Source organism: Argiope bruennichi, chromosome 4 (assembly GCF_947563725.1).
Source record: "Argiope bruennichi chromosome 4, qqArgBrue1.1, whole genome shotgun sequence".
In the NCBI taxonomy this organism is placed as follows: Eukaryota; Metazoa; Arthropoda; class Arachnida; order Araneae; family Araneidae; genus Argiope; species Argiope bruennichi.
Window position 1 is genome coordinate 103,211,400 of NC_079154.1, and position 16,901 is coordinate 103,228,300.

Sequence of the window (16,901 nt, forward strand, 5' to 3'; positions counted from 1 at the left end):
ATATACCAAGGGAATGAAAAATTATTTTAACAAATATTTTACAGTTTTGAAAAATGACAACCAGAAAAATGTTCTAATCTATCTATATAATACAGATATAACCAAATATCAAAAGATTAAAGTACATATAGTTACAAATGTACTGCTGAATTCATACAATATTTCTTTACTTTTTTAGATTAAATGGAATTTTATTATTTTGAACGAATAATTATATGAAATCAAATATCAGTTAAAAAATTATTATTATGTTTCTCAAATTGCAAATAAATATTCTTTAGTGTTGCAGTAATTTTTATTTTTATATATAAAATAAATGAACTTAAAAGTTTTAAATCTGACACAAATAAAACTTCGATTTCATCAGGTAGATTTTTTTCATTTAAATTATTCCTTTCATATGTAATCACAGAAACTTGACTTGACTTTTTCTTTTTCGGACTTAACTCGTTTAGTCAAATCATTCAACTCATATTACAGAAATCTTACTTCAGATGTATATGAAATTTCACTTTTTGCATTTGGTTTTGATTTTGAAAATTTAAGTATTTTTATATGATTTTATTTAATTTGGCTTGTTTCATATTTTCAAAGACAGAATTTTTTAAAAACATTTTTGTTTATGGACTAATGTTCTAAATTTCACTCTTGTGATAGTTTCCCAAATTGTATATTTTAATTCTTAAAAAAAAATTATTATCAGTTAATATACAAATTTAATTTCATATCACACTTATAAATAGGTACAATTTTGAAAAAATATTGGCTTGCATGATCCTGTAATATATATAATAAGCACAAGAACATTAAATTGTACTGAGTTCCAGATAATAAGAGGTTATCTTAATATTTTCTATTCTTTATCCTTATTCAATGCCTTCCTTAATTCGTTACATATTAAATTCTTCTAACATATTTAATTCCTCCCTTTATTCCTTATCACATGTATGTGTTGGAATTAATTTATGAAAAGTACTGATTACGAAATTCCATAATATTTATAACAGTGAAAGATATAAACTGATTTAAATATTAAATAGATTCTTAAATATTTGATAAATATTAATTATAAATGGATTAAAATTAAATTCCTTTTGTATACAATAGTTTAATCACTACCTCATATTTTTGCAATTTTTTATAGCCATTTTTTAACTGAAAAATTATTTTTTTATCTTTAATATAAGATGTTATTGTTAAAATATAATATCCGTTCTTTCTTAGAATATAATCAGTTTTTTTTCTTTTTTGAAATAACAATATAAATATTTTGAAATAACCAAATTTTACACTTTAAAGGTAATAAATGCATAACAATATGTCTAAGAAATGTTTTTAATCTCATTTATGAAGAATATCCTGTACCATTTTTTTCTTTGTATGCATTGATAAAAATTAAAATGCTGCAAGTCGCATGTTCTTTATTTTCTTAGAAATTAGCATACCGCAATTATATAATTCGGGACAAAAGTATTATAATGTAAATTCTTTTAAGTTCATCTTCCATCCACATTAGATAAGGTTTGAAATGAATATGTGCATTAGTTAAAAATTGTACACTGTTTTCGTTTAGTAACTTACATCATTGTAATTCTAATTCGCCCATTTAATAGATTCCCAACTCAATACATGTTTCAAGACTATTAATAAATATTTGATACACTTTCATAAAGCATAGTTTTTTTTCGCCATAAAACTGCCACTATCCTCACCCTCTGACCATAAATTTATGCTTTTGCCTATTATCACATCGTTTTTGTTTGTTCTAAACATGACTGATAATCGGCCATATTTTTTTCATTCATAAGAACATAGCATACGCCTTTCTCCATTATTATCCCCTCCTCATGTGCTATTCCCCATTTGACATTCATAAAATTGCAAGTTTCTGTCAGAACACGAGATTTCTCCTGTAAGTGCCCATAAAACTGCTTGACAAAAGCACTCCACCATTATGACCTATGATATAGCTCGGTGCGACAGGCTATCTGATTAGCTATCTCCTTTGTGATATATGTACTGTCGTCGAGCTGGAAGATTGTGAAGTTCCCTAACAAGATTCGATCGCTAAAAGGCAGGGCTGTTATTTTTATTGTTAGGTATCGGCAATCGTTGTGCGATAACGAAAGATAGAAATGGTTGTAAAATATTCAGAAAAGAAGCCGAACCGTTTTTCTTTAGAGTAAGAGGGGTGGAAAGAGAAGATAAAAATTTATATGAAAGTATATTATTTTGATTTATATCTGCGAGAATTTCAGCCTTTATGACTCATGTAATTTCTGTAATGGATTGTTTAGATTGTTGTGTCGACTTTTTTGACAATTATAAAAAAATAAAATTTGAAATTGAAACATTTTTTTTCTGGTAGGAGCTAAAATAATACGAGATATTTCAGTTACTATATGAAGAAGCCATAACTAAATGCGAATTTATTCAAAAAGGACATACAAAACTAAACGCAGCGAAAGTCAGTTAATCTGAGGAATAGACTTGATAGAATAAAATATATTTTTTCGATGACAAACTTCAAAAAAGAATAATATATGTATATGTGTGTGTGTGTGTGTGTGTGTGTGTGTGTGTGTGTGTGTGTGTGTGTGTGTGTGTGTGTGTGTGTGTGTGTGTGTGTGTGTGTGTGTGTGTGTGCGCATAGAATAATATATACAGGGTGGTTATAATTAAAGTGCTGTTTGAAGTACTGTAAAAGAAAAAAAAAATACTTGGAGTATGTTGAAGAAATTTGGTATGTGCTGTAAATATAACATGGGGAAATGTATTAAATAAATTAGTTCATTTTTTATGCAATAGATGGCGCTGTAGATTATTAAAACGTTGTTTTTTGCTCTTTACTATATCAAAATGAATACCACTTCAATTTTAAAATCATTATGATGATAAAAACAATTTATCTTTAAGCTATAGTCACGACTTTTTAAAGGCAGAACGTGCTCTGTTAGTAAAATGTTATTACCAAAAGAATAGCAATTATAGTGCTGCTTTCAAAGAAAATCGCCGTCATAAAGAAGCAATGCCTGTTAATGGCTTAAAGAAAATGATTAATAAATTTGAAGCTACAGGAGAACTCGGAGTGTTCCCTGGAATTAGAGTAAGAAGATTTGTGAATCAGGAAGTTATGGAATAGCTTAGAAGAGTAATTGATTCTGGGTTAGTGGATCAGCGACCTGTAAGCCCTAAAAGTGTAGCGAGGACTTGAACAAAACCATGGGCGACCGCGCGCAAAGTCTTGAGCTACATTTTAAGATGCTATCCATATAAAATTAAAATTTTACAGCACTTGCAACAAGACGATCCACAACAAAGAATTGGTTTTACCAACTTCATTCTTGCCAAAATTGAAGAAGACGAATCGAAATTCGAAATTTTTTCGAATTTCGATGGATGGATTCGAAAGATTTTGTGGAATGATGAAGCGTATTTTACTTTATAACAAGTCAACGTCCACAGCTTAGGATATAGGGCTCATCCAACCAGCATACTGTTTTTGGGAAACCAGTGCATTCAACATTTGTTATAATTTGGTGTGGTATGACTGCTGACTTTATTAATGGACCATTTTTTTGTCGAAAATCTTACACGAACAAGGCTAGTTTGCTGCACCGTAACGAGCACTAGTTACAGTCAAATTTTAGAAAATAATGTGATCCCTGCTTTGCAAGACAGAAACTGCCTCTATTCTACAATATAAATGCAAGGTGGAGCACCACCTCACTTTTCTGATTGTGTTACACAACTGCTTCACCAAACTTTCAGTGAGGATCATATAGTTAGCAGATGTTTCCAAAATGCGTGGCCACCTTGTTCACCTGATTTGAATCCTTTGCGATTTATGGCTGTGGGGATATTTAAAAGATCGCGTCAACTTGGACAAAATTAACTTTGTTGTTTCTTTAAGAAGCGGCATTACTAGACATGTCCTAGAAATTCAGCAGGAAACATTAGATGCTACTGTGGATCACGCTGTCTTGCGTCTACATCATTTGATAGGACTTGAAGGATCCCATATTGAACAAATATTGTAATACATTACGCATTTAAGGTGTATGTACACACTTCAAACTACGAAAATCGTTCAAAATGTCGAATATATATATATATATATATATATATATATATATATATATATATATATATATATATATATATATATATATATATATATATATATATATATATATATATATATATATATATATATATATATATATATATATATATATATATATTTGCTTAATAATGTAGTCTGATCCTATAGCTTTCAAACGATACCAAGTTGTTGTAAATATTCGAAATATTTCTCGAGTTATAATTATTTTTCTTGAAGAGCTTTCATTAAAAACTCTAGTTACGGTGTTTTAAAAACTCATTTTATTAAGAATGGTATTTTTCCACTATGTTGCTTCATTCAAACAATCATAACTCAACAAGAAATGAACCAAATACAGTTATTTATATATCAAAATAATCTGTATGAAATAGCGGATGTTTTGTGCCTCAATCAAATTTATATTTATAGAAATAATGTTTTATAGCTATTTAAAATGAAAGAAAAAATCTCACTTTTTCTATTCATTGTTGATGAAAAAATTGTTTAAAAAAAACTATATTTTTATAACTTGTTTGAGACACATGAAGACTAATATTAGGCATCATTTCCATCTAGAATTATGTGTCTGTGCAAATTAGAATTTAAGATATGTTTCAAAAAATAGGCTAATTAGCTCATTAAATATTATTTAATTAATTAATAATTAATGTAATATTTTTTTCTCACTGAAATGAGTTTAAACATATATTAATGACCTACTGTTAAAAAACTGGACTTTTTGAGTTAAAATTTAAAAAAAAATCTTCAAGTGTGTACGTACACCTTAACAAAGAAAAATTTTATAATTACAATGTATAAAATGTCATTAAAAAGCGCCACGTATGACAAAATTTGAACAATTTTTTTAAAAAATTGCTTGATTCATTTCCCTATGCTGTAAATATAACATATACCAAATTTCTTCAATATAATCCAGGTAGTTTTTCTTTTACAGTCCTTCAAACGCTTGCACTTTAATTATGACCACCCTGTATATATCGACCAACTTTCGATGTCGTTGTATGAATTTTCGATTTTACTGTCGTTTTGACTAACTTCATTCAAATGACATTACAAAAATGGTTGAAATAAACATATCTAAAAAGGGTATTTTTTTATAAAATTTGTTAATTGTTATAATATGTACTAATGTGTATTAATATATGCTAGTATGTTCATGGTAGATTACTTCCTGTCTTTTCCGTAGTTTTCAGAATGTTTTAGAAAAAAATGCTTCTTTCATTAAAAATTTTTTCATTAAATTAAATGTTTTTACTATAATCTTCTTTTTAATTGAGTTTATTTTTCGCATTCTATCAAAAGTAACGTCTCTTACTAATTTATTTATTTTTTTTTAAAATCAGAATGAAGTTTTGCGTTTCAAAGATAATTTCAAATCAAATTTGATGAAAAGTGTTTCGATAAGTTTTCATATCCTATGAAATTGTAATTTAACTGTAACTTAAAATCGCACGCAGCCAAATGAAAACTGGAATTGATAAATGGATGAAAATAAATAATAATTAATAAAATATGTTTGAATAAATTAAACGGATTTTATTTAATCTGAAGAACAATGCGCTGCTGAAAAACTAGTCACCAAAGTTTCGATTTTTTTTCGCTTGTTCGTTCTTAGTTATAGAATATTATTTATAAAATTTTTAATTGTGTATATTCGGACGAAAGTACATGAAATTTTATTAATCATATGTTTTTTGGTGGCCTGGTGGCAAGGCCTTGGCTTCGGAACCGGAAAGTTTCATTTTCGAGTCCCGATACCACAGAAGAACTCGCGTGTAAGTGGATCTGTTGCACGTTAAATCCGTCGGGGCCAAACGCCCTCCCTCTGATGTAATGTGGAAGTTTGGAGAGGGGCTGCTAGTTCAGGTGTTGTCCTCATCATCTGACCGAGGTTCAAAATGACGAGGTCTGTCCCATAATAGCCCTAGTGTTGTTATAAAACGGGACGTTAATATAACTAAACTAAATTAAACATGTTATTCATTTGGTAACATTTTTCTAATAAGAATATCTTATTATTTATACACTTTTCATTCGTATTTATTGTTTTATCTGCAAAATTAAAAGTTCCAACTACCATTGATATATCTTTTTCGGGCTTTGTGCCAAAATCATTTGTTTCATATTTAACTTTCTTTTTATCTGTTTCTGAAATTAAGCATGGACTGCACATATACTTGATTTTTAAAACTGTTCTTATATGTATTATTTGAATTTTCACATAATTTATTCTTACTAGAGTTAAAGGCTCTTTTTACTTTTATTGCGATTACATGAAGTAAAAAGCTTATAAATTCCATTCTAAAATTATCTGCACTCCTTCGAGTAGAATGTAGAATTGTTACTACCAAGTGAATTAAATTTAATGTTGCATTCTGCTGTTTTAATTTACAATAAAGTATTTGTTATTCGGCAACAATGCGATTATATGATTCCGACTCGACTATCAACTATTCTCAGCAGAATTCAATATACTTACAGCCATTTCTCGCTTCAGAATAAACGTTTGTAATCAGGGTTTGCCCACATGTGATTTCCCTTCTCCAAATCAAAATGGCTTTTACTTCAATCTAGATTTACTGAGATCGAAAGTAAAGGCTAAACAACTATAATACGAGTTATAAAGAATAGTTTCGAGCAGGGACCTTAGTTGATCTTTTTTTTATTTCTTAAGTGTTTGGGGATGACTTTTGACATTTAATAGTACTTAATGTTGTTTTTTTTAAATTTTTTTTCAACCGAAGTTACATTATCTTCCGAAAGTGATATTGATACATCAGAAGTTTGCTCAAAAAAATTTTGTATTTAGTCTGGAATTTGAAATTTCATTCGCTCAACAATTATTAATACCATCTCACTTTAATAATGAATAAAGCTTGAAGATTTTTTTTTAAATATACATTCGTCTATTTTCTATAAGAATAAAAATGCAAGCAGACAAAAAAAACTTGAATCAAAATATTAATCAAAGGCTAAACTTTTTCGAATAAATTCACCAAAAAAAATTTTCATCGGATGAATTTTTTTTATTTTTTTCTGTAGAAGACATATATTAAATATTTTTTGGATTTAATATTTTTTATATATTTTTCATTCGATGTTTTTAACCTGTTAATAGGGTAATTAACTCATATTCAATTCGTTTTGCATTGAAATATTCCGTCATACTCAGTTAACAGGTTAAAAGACTTATAAGCGCAAGATAACAACGATTATTGATCAAAATTTCATTATTTTTCACCATAAAATTTCTAAACCAGTTCGAAATGTTCCTTAATTAGTAAATTAACTTAATTAGTAATTAATTAACGTTAAATTCTTCCTTAAAAATACTAATAAAAGAAGTGTTAGTTCAGCAAAGATTATTCGATATGATCCAAACTTTATTCCATGAAAAATTACCAAAAAATCGACAGTTGAAAATTTTTAACTTCAATCATTTCAGAAACTATACTGAGATTAGATGAACTTTCAACAAGGAGATAATTTATCGTAAATGTGATGAACAAAAACATAAGAATTTCTTTGCAAAACTCTGACAAATAAGCTCGTATGTTATTGGAATAATAATGTGCATTCGCAGAATATAATATTCTGCAGGTGTATAATAGTGTAAAGAAAGAAAAATGATTAACTTAACCCTAAGAATGTAACGGGAACAGTGAAACAACAAGTGAATTCATGTCTGCTACAGGAGTGACTATTTATGTTAATTGATGGCAAAATAATTCATTACTTTTAATTAAATATTAAAGATAATTTAAATTTATCATCCCAAAACATAGGTATCTGAAAAGAAACCAAGATACCATCATCTCAGTGTTATGAATCTCTGAAACCAATAAGATGTTCTAAAAGCACTATGCGATTCAATGTATTAAAATCTGATTGAGGATATCTGAAAAGAATTATAGGTTAGAGTTCGAACAATGACATTTAAACGAAAGGTAAATTTAAAAGAGGGTGTTTAGTCTGTAATAAGAGAATATTAATGTAGAAATCACATAACACATAAAGTTTTGCATTCAATACATATACTTTGGATATCTGTTATGATTATTAAAATATCCAAATAGGTTTAAAAATTATCAAAATATTGCTATGTTTACTTATATTTAATTTTATTATTGAAATGTCTAATTACTTTTAATGGACGTAATTTTTTTATTCCTTTCTGACTCGACTTCCGTTTATCATTTGAAATATTTTATGTAATCTCAAGAAGAGTATGTAAATATTATTAATAAAATTTTCTAATCATGGAATTTCAGGTTTTGATCGTTCAATAAAAAATACTATTTCGATGAGTTTCGAAAGTTTCCAACTCTTTTTGAGTGATGCTTATTTATCTAAAAATGAACTATATATAAAAAAAAGAAACGACAATCTACTGTTTTAGCAGGCCTAAATATAAATAATATTTTGGTACAAATAGAAAATAATATTTATTTCTTTACGAGTGACAGTTCTTGATCACATCCTTCGAAATGTTGAAATCGTGTCTTAAAATCAGTTAATCTGCTTCAAAATTATTAATTTGTTTCTGTAGATATGGCTTCTCTTTAAAATAAGCAATTTGACTTTTTTAATGTATAAAAATATAGTATTTTTTATATATCAATATTATAATTACTTTTTGACAAATACATCTATACATTTTAATTATTATGGAAAGCAATATCTTCAATACTGTAGATGCTCTTATGTGTCTCAAAACAAGGAATCATAATAAAGAGTTACAGAAATATCAGTAAAAATTATAACTGATATGGTAATAAGGAATTTCAAAGTCATTTCTTACCGTGTTTGAGAAATTATCACAGAATCCTTTACCCGAGCAGAGAATCTGGTCTTTATTTTTTAGGCATTCATGCTCTTGCACTTTTATTTTTAGGCTCCATAAGATATCGCATTCAGTGTCACGGGAAACTTTTACTGCAAAAATAAAAATTTGCAAACATTTTAAGAGATAAAAACAAACACTAAGACCATTCTTTTTAAGTACAAGTATCAGTGTATGACTTTAAAATTGTATATATTCACAAAAATATTTACTTTTATGGTTATTAAACATGGTTATAAACATTATTTAATGCGCGAAATCATTAAATCGTCTGCTATTTCAGATGTTTAAATATTGAATGTCATTTCTTAAAAAACATACAAGGTAACTAGAAAAAATTTAAAATTTATTCCCCGTAGAAATATAACCAATTATAAATTTATTTTTCATGAATAACTCTTTTTACAATTCACTGAAAATATTTCTGTTTTTAGTAAGCATTGCATTTTAAATAATACTTCATCTTTAATAAATACCTTTCTAGAGCACCTAAATTTAATTTGATTCTAGAATTTTATTTATACTTTTTCAGTTCTGTGTCTATTTTTCATTTATTTCCGTTCTTTTTTTTCTTAAATAGAAATAAAAAATTTTTAATCCAATATTTTTATTAAAAAAAATTGATTTCCATATTGGATACTCTTAAAAATGTAAAAATACAAAAACGTTTTTTTAGTAAAACTTTTCTTTCAAAATTGAAAAGAATTTTCTTTATCTTATCTTTTTCCTTTTTTTTTAACTTCTGAGAAATTTAGATTAAACAACTCATTTTTATTTCTTATTTTAGATTAACTATACTTCTTTCAAGTATATGGCATTGGAATCAATTTTAAATTCTTACAGAGAACTTGAGCATATATTTATCAACATTCAAATGCACTTAAATCAGATTTTTTGATTGCTGTTCAGCGTCCAAATATTTAGAATAACTAGAAATTTTATTATTGTAAAAATCTTTCATACATTTTTGGTTTTAATTCTTTCGTAATGATTACAAATATTAATAGATATTTTTGACATTAGTTTAATCGTCTCCATATAGTTAATTTGCAGTTTGAATTTTAACATTATTTTTGGCAAAACTTATATTATCATTTTTTATATATTAATTTAGTCCAAAAGTAGGAATTAACCATTCACAAATTTTAAGATGCATCTTTCTAACATTAGTATATAAAAAGAAATATGAATAAATGAAAAAAGTCATTACTTAAAAAAATATGATATTCCAATAATCGTAATTGAAAAAAAATGTTGAAAGCTAGATATTACGAAGTGATGATTGTTCAATATTAATACGTTTTTGACATTCTGCGATTGTTTAATCACCAAAATACTGTAAAAAAATTTTAAAAAAAAAAACTGAAAAGGTGATGTTTTAACACAAAAAAGGAGATTTTTTGTAAAATGCCAAGGCAATAAACTTGTAAGAGCAGAAACTTAAAATAATGCAGCAGTTTGCATTTTATTAAGTCAAAAATGCACGAGTAAGCCTTCTACTATAAACTGAAATTGCTAAAACATTTTTTTTTTCTATTTAGATTTTTGTCCATCTTTTGCTGATTAATCTTTATGGCCCCACCATATATCTTCTGACAGTATAAATAAAAATTGCATATAAATAATGCTTTTTTTTATTCATCACATATATTTTGCAAAAAGAGTAGAATAGTCCATGTAATCACTGTATGATGACGTAAGAAATTTAAAAATAATCATGATGGTACAGAATGGAAAGGCCACAAGTTCGATACTTTAACTAAAGGATTTTATCTCCATTCAATCCAGAATCATAAGGGTCATCCTCGAATACCTTTCAAGGACGACTCTTTATATCCTTTCCTACCTTCGAAATTGGATATAGAATAAAACTCAAATTATGATATATTAAAATATAACTTTCCGCAATTAAATATTAAAACTTATGTGTAACATCTATCACTTATTATTTCTTTCAGTTTTTACAAAACACAACGTATTCAGGATACTTATTCAGACCGTGGAACAATAACTTCTTCGCAATAAGATATTGATAGATACTTCCAAATGGAAAAATGCTCAAAAACACGTAAAAAAAAACAGCTGAGAAATTCAATTTTTTATATTTAATATAAGTTTTTATATAATTCCTATTTATAATTATATTTAGTAAAATCGTGAATGTATTATACATTTATAAAATTTCTTGCCCTATAATGAATATTATCAAGGAACATTTCTAAATTTCAATGTAATTCAGTCGGAACTATTTCTTGAATGTGCCCAAGTAAGGAAAGTTCGTATCAGAAATTAATCCAAAATAATTTATTAACCAACACAACATACATAAGAAAAAAATATAATATATGCTAAGTAAGAAAAGTATTTAAATTAACGTACCTAACAAATTTACCTCTCCAGGATGCAAGACCGAATCCATTAAAGTGAAATTTTTCATATCCGAAGTCATTATAATCTTTTGATGCTCAAATTGGCATTTGGAAAAATGTTCCGGCTTTGTGACTAATGCAAGTTGGGTAGTGTGATTCTCAGTTGTTTCATCAAGGTCAATCAAAAGCCTGGAAAGAATAGAAAACAAATCTGTTAATCGTGCATAGTGAAAGGTAAAAAAAAATGTTTTCCAAATTACTTTAAGTGAGTTATATAATTAAAAAGTGAAAGCGACACGTATTCTCAAAATAAAAATCCATATTCTTATAAGTTGCATCTGAATCGTTGCCGTTTTTATTTTTATTTAAAAATTATATATTTATTATGAAAACATCTATAAAAAGGAGTAAAATAGTAAATAAAAATAAGTACATTCTTAAAAATAAACACCTGAATTTTGTGAAGGGGCTCAGTACAGAAAAGTGGCATGGGAAATGCTGTAACACCTTATCAGCTTTCAAAATAAAACTTTCCCTGGTTTCTGCTAATTTATTAAGCCCCTAATATTGACAAATAAGCTAATTTTATCCACAAGAACGTAAGTTATTATCTTTAATTTTGAAAAGTATCCAAAAAAAAACTACAAGTTCGCGCTGCTACTAAATTAATGAAGGAATATTTAGTTTAAATAATGATGACTTTACTTTCACAAACTACCATCGTCGTGCAGGAAATGTATCGCTTTTTTATGCTAATGCAAAATTTTTTTTCATACATACTACGAAACATCGACAAAATCAAGTCTCAAAACTGGAAATTTATCATGAGAAAAATACGTCATCCGTGATTAAGAACAACAAAATTTTATAACATAATACGACATTTTTATCTTCGAGTAAAATATCGAACTCGCGATTTTTCAAATGAAAAAACGATATAAAATTTGTAATGACTATTGCATATAATGACGAACATGAGGCTATTGCACCTTTGGTGGTCAAGTTCAGTAGAATTTTACCATATGTTGCGATATTTTTTATCTTCCAGTAAATCTAACGACTCGCGACGTTTCAAATGTAAAAACAATAAAAATTTTGTAATGAAAAACTTTATGATCGTAATATTTCAAGTATTCATTTATTTTGAATAATGCTTCTACTTTTCCAAATTACGGAATTATATATTAATGAAAATCATCCCTCTTTTTTAAACCTTTTGAATTGAATGGCTCTTATACGGACTCTCATTCTTTTCTTTCTTCTAAAAGTATAAACCCCGTGTCTTAAGATCCGATGCAAACACGTATCTTGTTCACAACTCAACACACCAGTGACATGGATTTTGACGGAGCACAGGATTTCAGTGAATTACAATCACCGATGTCAATGGATTACAATCAATGCTATTTCAGAGGATTACTATCACCGATGCCAATGGATTACTATCAATGCTATTTCAGTGGATTACAATCAATGCTATTGGCTTAACTTTATGAAATCTCAATTTGTGCAAGGTATTATATTTATACAATATATAGAAGATATGCAGAAATTTTCAGATTATCATATTATAAGTATTGCTGTAAGTATTATTGCAATACGATACGTACTAAAAATTTTATTTATCAGTAATGAAAAACCCCTAGGTCAATTCAACGAAACTATTCGAAATTTCGTTGCCTTTTCATTAAATGTGATTATTTGAATACCGGCGGCTCGCGCTTTGTTCGTTAGAGATGCTCGCCCAGATGGGTTTGAAGGACAGAGAGGCTTTCTGAGAACACAGAAATGATATCTGAGCATACATTTGCTTTAGCCATCAGCTATTAGAGGTCCTCTTTCGAGTCTAAACTATTCAATATCAAGGGTTGTCAATGAGATTTTTGAGGGAGGAAGTAGGATTTTTTTTTATGTTTAAAAGGGAAACAGTATTCTAAAATACCTGAATTCGAATTATTTTAGGAACAAATGGTTTAGATTAATTAACAATTTGGATATATCTGCTGACAAAAGAAGAAAAGTAAATAAATTCATATGGTTTGCATGTTACTAAGTGTTTAGTTTATTTTTATTGTATAATTCGTAATTGAAAAGTTGAATTAAAAGTAAGGTATTTAAGTTTATATTTATCAATATCTCAAATCTTTTATTCAATAAAAGTAAAATTTACCTTTACCAACTAATTGTTTCTTAGATGTAAACCGTACTTAAAGCAAAGTATCATTTTTTAAAGCAACTTTCCATAATTTATTCACATAATTAAAATAAAAGCACATTTTATAACTATTTTTTTAAGAAAATCAGATACCTCAGAGTTAAAATAAGTGTATTTATTTCATTCCTACTACAAAGCAATTCTACCATCCGACATATAAAGAAAAAAACAAGAATGGTCTGGATCATGTCAGTTTACCTTTTATGTTCCGCCTATAAGCTCCTTGACAAGAATGAAACCCTTCGGAATTATACTGATGTCTCGGAGAGAGCAGTGGAGCTCATGAATTAAGAATACCGAACCGGAAAGATTCGGACTTATCTCGAGATAAATCCTACACACACCAGATTAAATCTTAAGATATGACTAAGTCGGTCCTAAAGTTTCTCAATATACTTTAAATTCTGAATAGTTTTAAAATGTATTTGCTAGCCTAGTTAGACAAACTTTTGGGTGGCAGGATTGGGAGATAAAGGTGTAAACATACTGTCAAATATGTAAAACAACTCGTGCATTTAACACTAAAAATATATACATATATATCCTTAATAAGTAAACTTGCCGCCTTTGGAGACCAGTTGGCTCAACGTGATTATTGATTATTAAAAATGTCTATTAAATATTGCTATTTGTTTACTTTAAAGGCTCCCGCAACCATTCGCCTTAAGAATGCAAACAGTCGCCAATCAACTGGGCAAAATCTTGACAAATGATGTATAATGGAGCTTGGAGTTCTTGGCGTAATCTGGAAATCGCCACGTAATTCTATTGTCTTGGCATTTTTAGTGTAATCTGAAAATCTCTAACTAAACATGGGAATGCAATCATTCTTGGCAGAATCCTGACATCTTACATAAAATGGCACTCGACAACTCTGGATTATACAAGGAGTAATTTTTTTATCAAATAATCAATAAATATAATAAATCAAATAATAAATAAAAATCAGCAAATAAACTAAGGAATTCAAACAACTTTGCGTCCAAATGAAATACAAATATAGATCTATACTCCTTGAATAACTCTCTAGAAAAGCAGTTTGTTTCCGTATATTAGAAATATGTCAAATTTCCTACTAAGGTGCTATTTTTCCTAGTCAACAAAGATGTCATACACTTTTCCTCTCTGTCACATACTTCAAGTCAAATGCTCATAAATTGGGATTAGAACTTTCAAAAAATGAGATCTGATTTTTGAAAGAATGTTCAAACAAATATCTTTTTTGTACAATTGTTTAAAAACAAAAACACTACGTGGTATTAAAGTTTTATTGAATTGCTATAAGCTAGCTTTTATCCATTTACCTCTCGATTGAATTATTAAATCCAAGGTACCTGCACTTATAACTAGATTAAAACTAAGTCCATTTACCATTTAGATCCAACCAGAACAATCATGCAACCCAGAGGCATATTTGACGCGAATCTGCGGGGCAGATATTAATTTATTACATTACATCCAACCAGTTTAGTCGCGAAAGTGCCTAAGGTGATATGTCATTGGTTACACTCAAATAATCATCAGCTGCAAATCACGATTCCTCTCTTAACTCACGAGGATGCGGGTGTAATGAGGTTTGAAATCCCCTGTAATGCTTTGATGGCCTCTGGATCCAATTTCTACTGCGAGAATTCACGAGAGTTGAATTCCATCGCCATTCGACCCTCTAGATAAGATATAGTTAAGCATTCAAACCTTCGGAAATCTTAAGCCGACTTATTTCCGCATTAATGCTGCAGTGATAATTTAAGATTAAGAACGGCCTTTACTGAATGTATTGAAACTCTGATTTGTGTCTTTCTGTAATTAAAATTGATCCATTTTGCAGATAAGAGGGAATCTAATAAGTAATCTCGACTTATAATTTCTTGACAGCTGAGAAGTGCTAATAATTAAGCAGTGATTTGTTCCAGTAGAATTGGTTCTGCCACTTATACTTTTGAAATGTTATGACTAATTAACCTTACAATGCATCATGTTGCCATTTGACAACAAGTTTTTATTTCCATTTATAAGCGTCATATGGCAACAGTGAATGTTTGGGAATACTTTTTTAATTTCCTATTGTTAAAAATATATAGAAAAGACCTATATATGGCAATAGCGATATTAGAATTAGATTTAAACTAGAAACTTGAAAAAATACTATGAAAGCTATTGTACCAATACTTCTGCCATTAAAAATACTGTCATTTATTTGCAGAAAATATATTCGTAAAAAGATTTTTATATTTATTTCAAAATTTTTATAAAGTGATTTGTATCACTGGGATATCGGTCAATTCATAATGTTGCCATTTCACTCATTTTAGTTTCTTTCTTATCATTTTCAGAAAAAAAAATTTAAAATGTTTTTAATAATTTCTCTAAATTATATGTAGCAACTCAAAACATATATATATTGTAAAATAGTGAAATTACATGTATTCTAGGGTTAAAAAAAATGTTTATTCATTTTTGAATTCAGGTGTATCGAGTTTTTTTGTTAACTCATTTTATATCCAATGTTATTTAGGCTTCAGATAGGTATAAAAATGTTTAATACGGTAATCACATTTAGCATTTTTTCTCAAGATGAACTGATTCCCAGAAAGTCTATGATAGTTGAACTGCTGCTATTCGAAGCCAAAATTGTTTCTAAAGTAGAATACTTATTAATATTACTGTATAGAAAATAGATAACAAAATAGCGTGTGGAACTGAAAAGATTCTAAAAAACATTTTTGTATAAAATGTATTCAAATTTAATCTACGTGCCATGGTTCAAATAGAAGAGGTTTTTTCAACTCCAGAGTTTTATCGAAACATTATCATTTTAGGTTTAAAAAAACGTTTTTACCAATTCATTTAATTTAATTACCATTAATTTAAATTCGCCTGCGTCATTTTCGTTCTCCGGCATCGTTTACAGCGAGCTAATAAAATTTCAGTCTTGCTCACTTATGTTAACATCTGCTTGATTATTTTAGCAAAAACCACAGTGAATATACTCAGAAAACTTCAATCAAATATGAAGGCGCCATTCACAATATATCTACTTATATTTACAATCTCGTCCTCAAGTTTAATGACATCGAATTATACATACATATATATTTTAAAAATAAGATAGTATTAAATGCAACAGTTTCCGAAAGCGGAAACTGTATGATAGAAATAAATATTTAAAATCTAAATAGATTCCAAGTAGTAAAGCGATAAATAGCAAATTTTATTTGGCCACAGTGATTTTGGGATTTTCTTGGCACTAAGTTGTCTTATTGCATATATAATACTTGAACTTAAGAATTCTATTTAAGTAGAAAGAAAAGCCACCACCAGTACAATTTTATGATACTACAACATCCT

General features: G+C 28.0%; 1 protein-coding gene across 2 annotated transcripts in view; it reads right to left on the reverse strand.

The window, feature by feature from the left end:
- The window catches only part of LOC129965933 (fibropellin-1-like), a 201,340-nt gene that overhangs the window by 26,384 nt on the left and 158,055 nt on the right, over positions 1 to 16,901 (reverse strand). For both annotated transcript variants that reach the window (XM_056080225.1, XM_056080226.1), the window contains exons 3-4: positions 11,349 to 11,527; positions 8,928 to 9,061 (exon numbers count right to left, since the gene is read on the reverse strand). In XM_056080225.1, the coding sequence (XP_055936200.1) occupies positions 8,928 to 9,061; positions 11,349 to 11,527 (313 nt within the window). The remainder of the gene's footprint in view (positions 1 to 8,927; positions 9,062 to 11,348; positions 11,528 to 16,901) is intronic.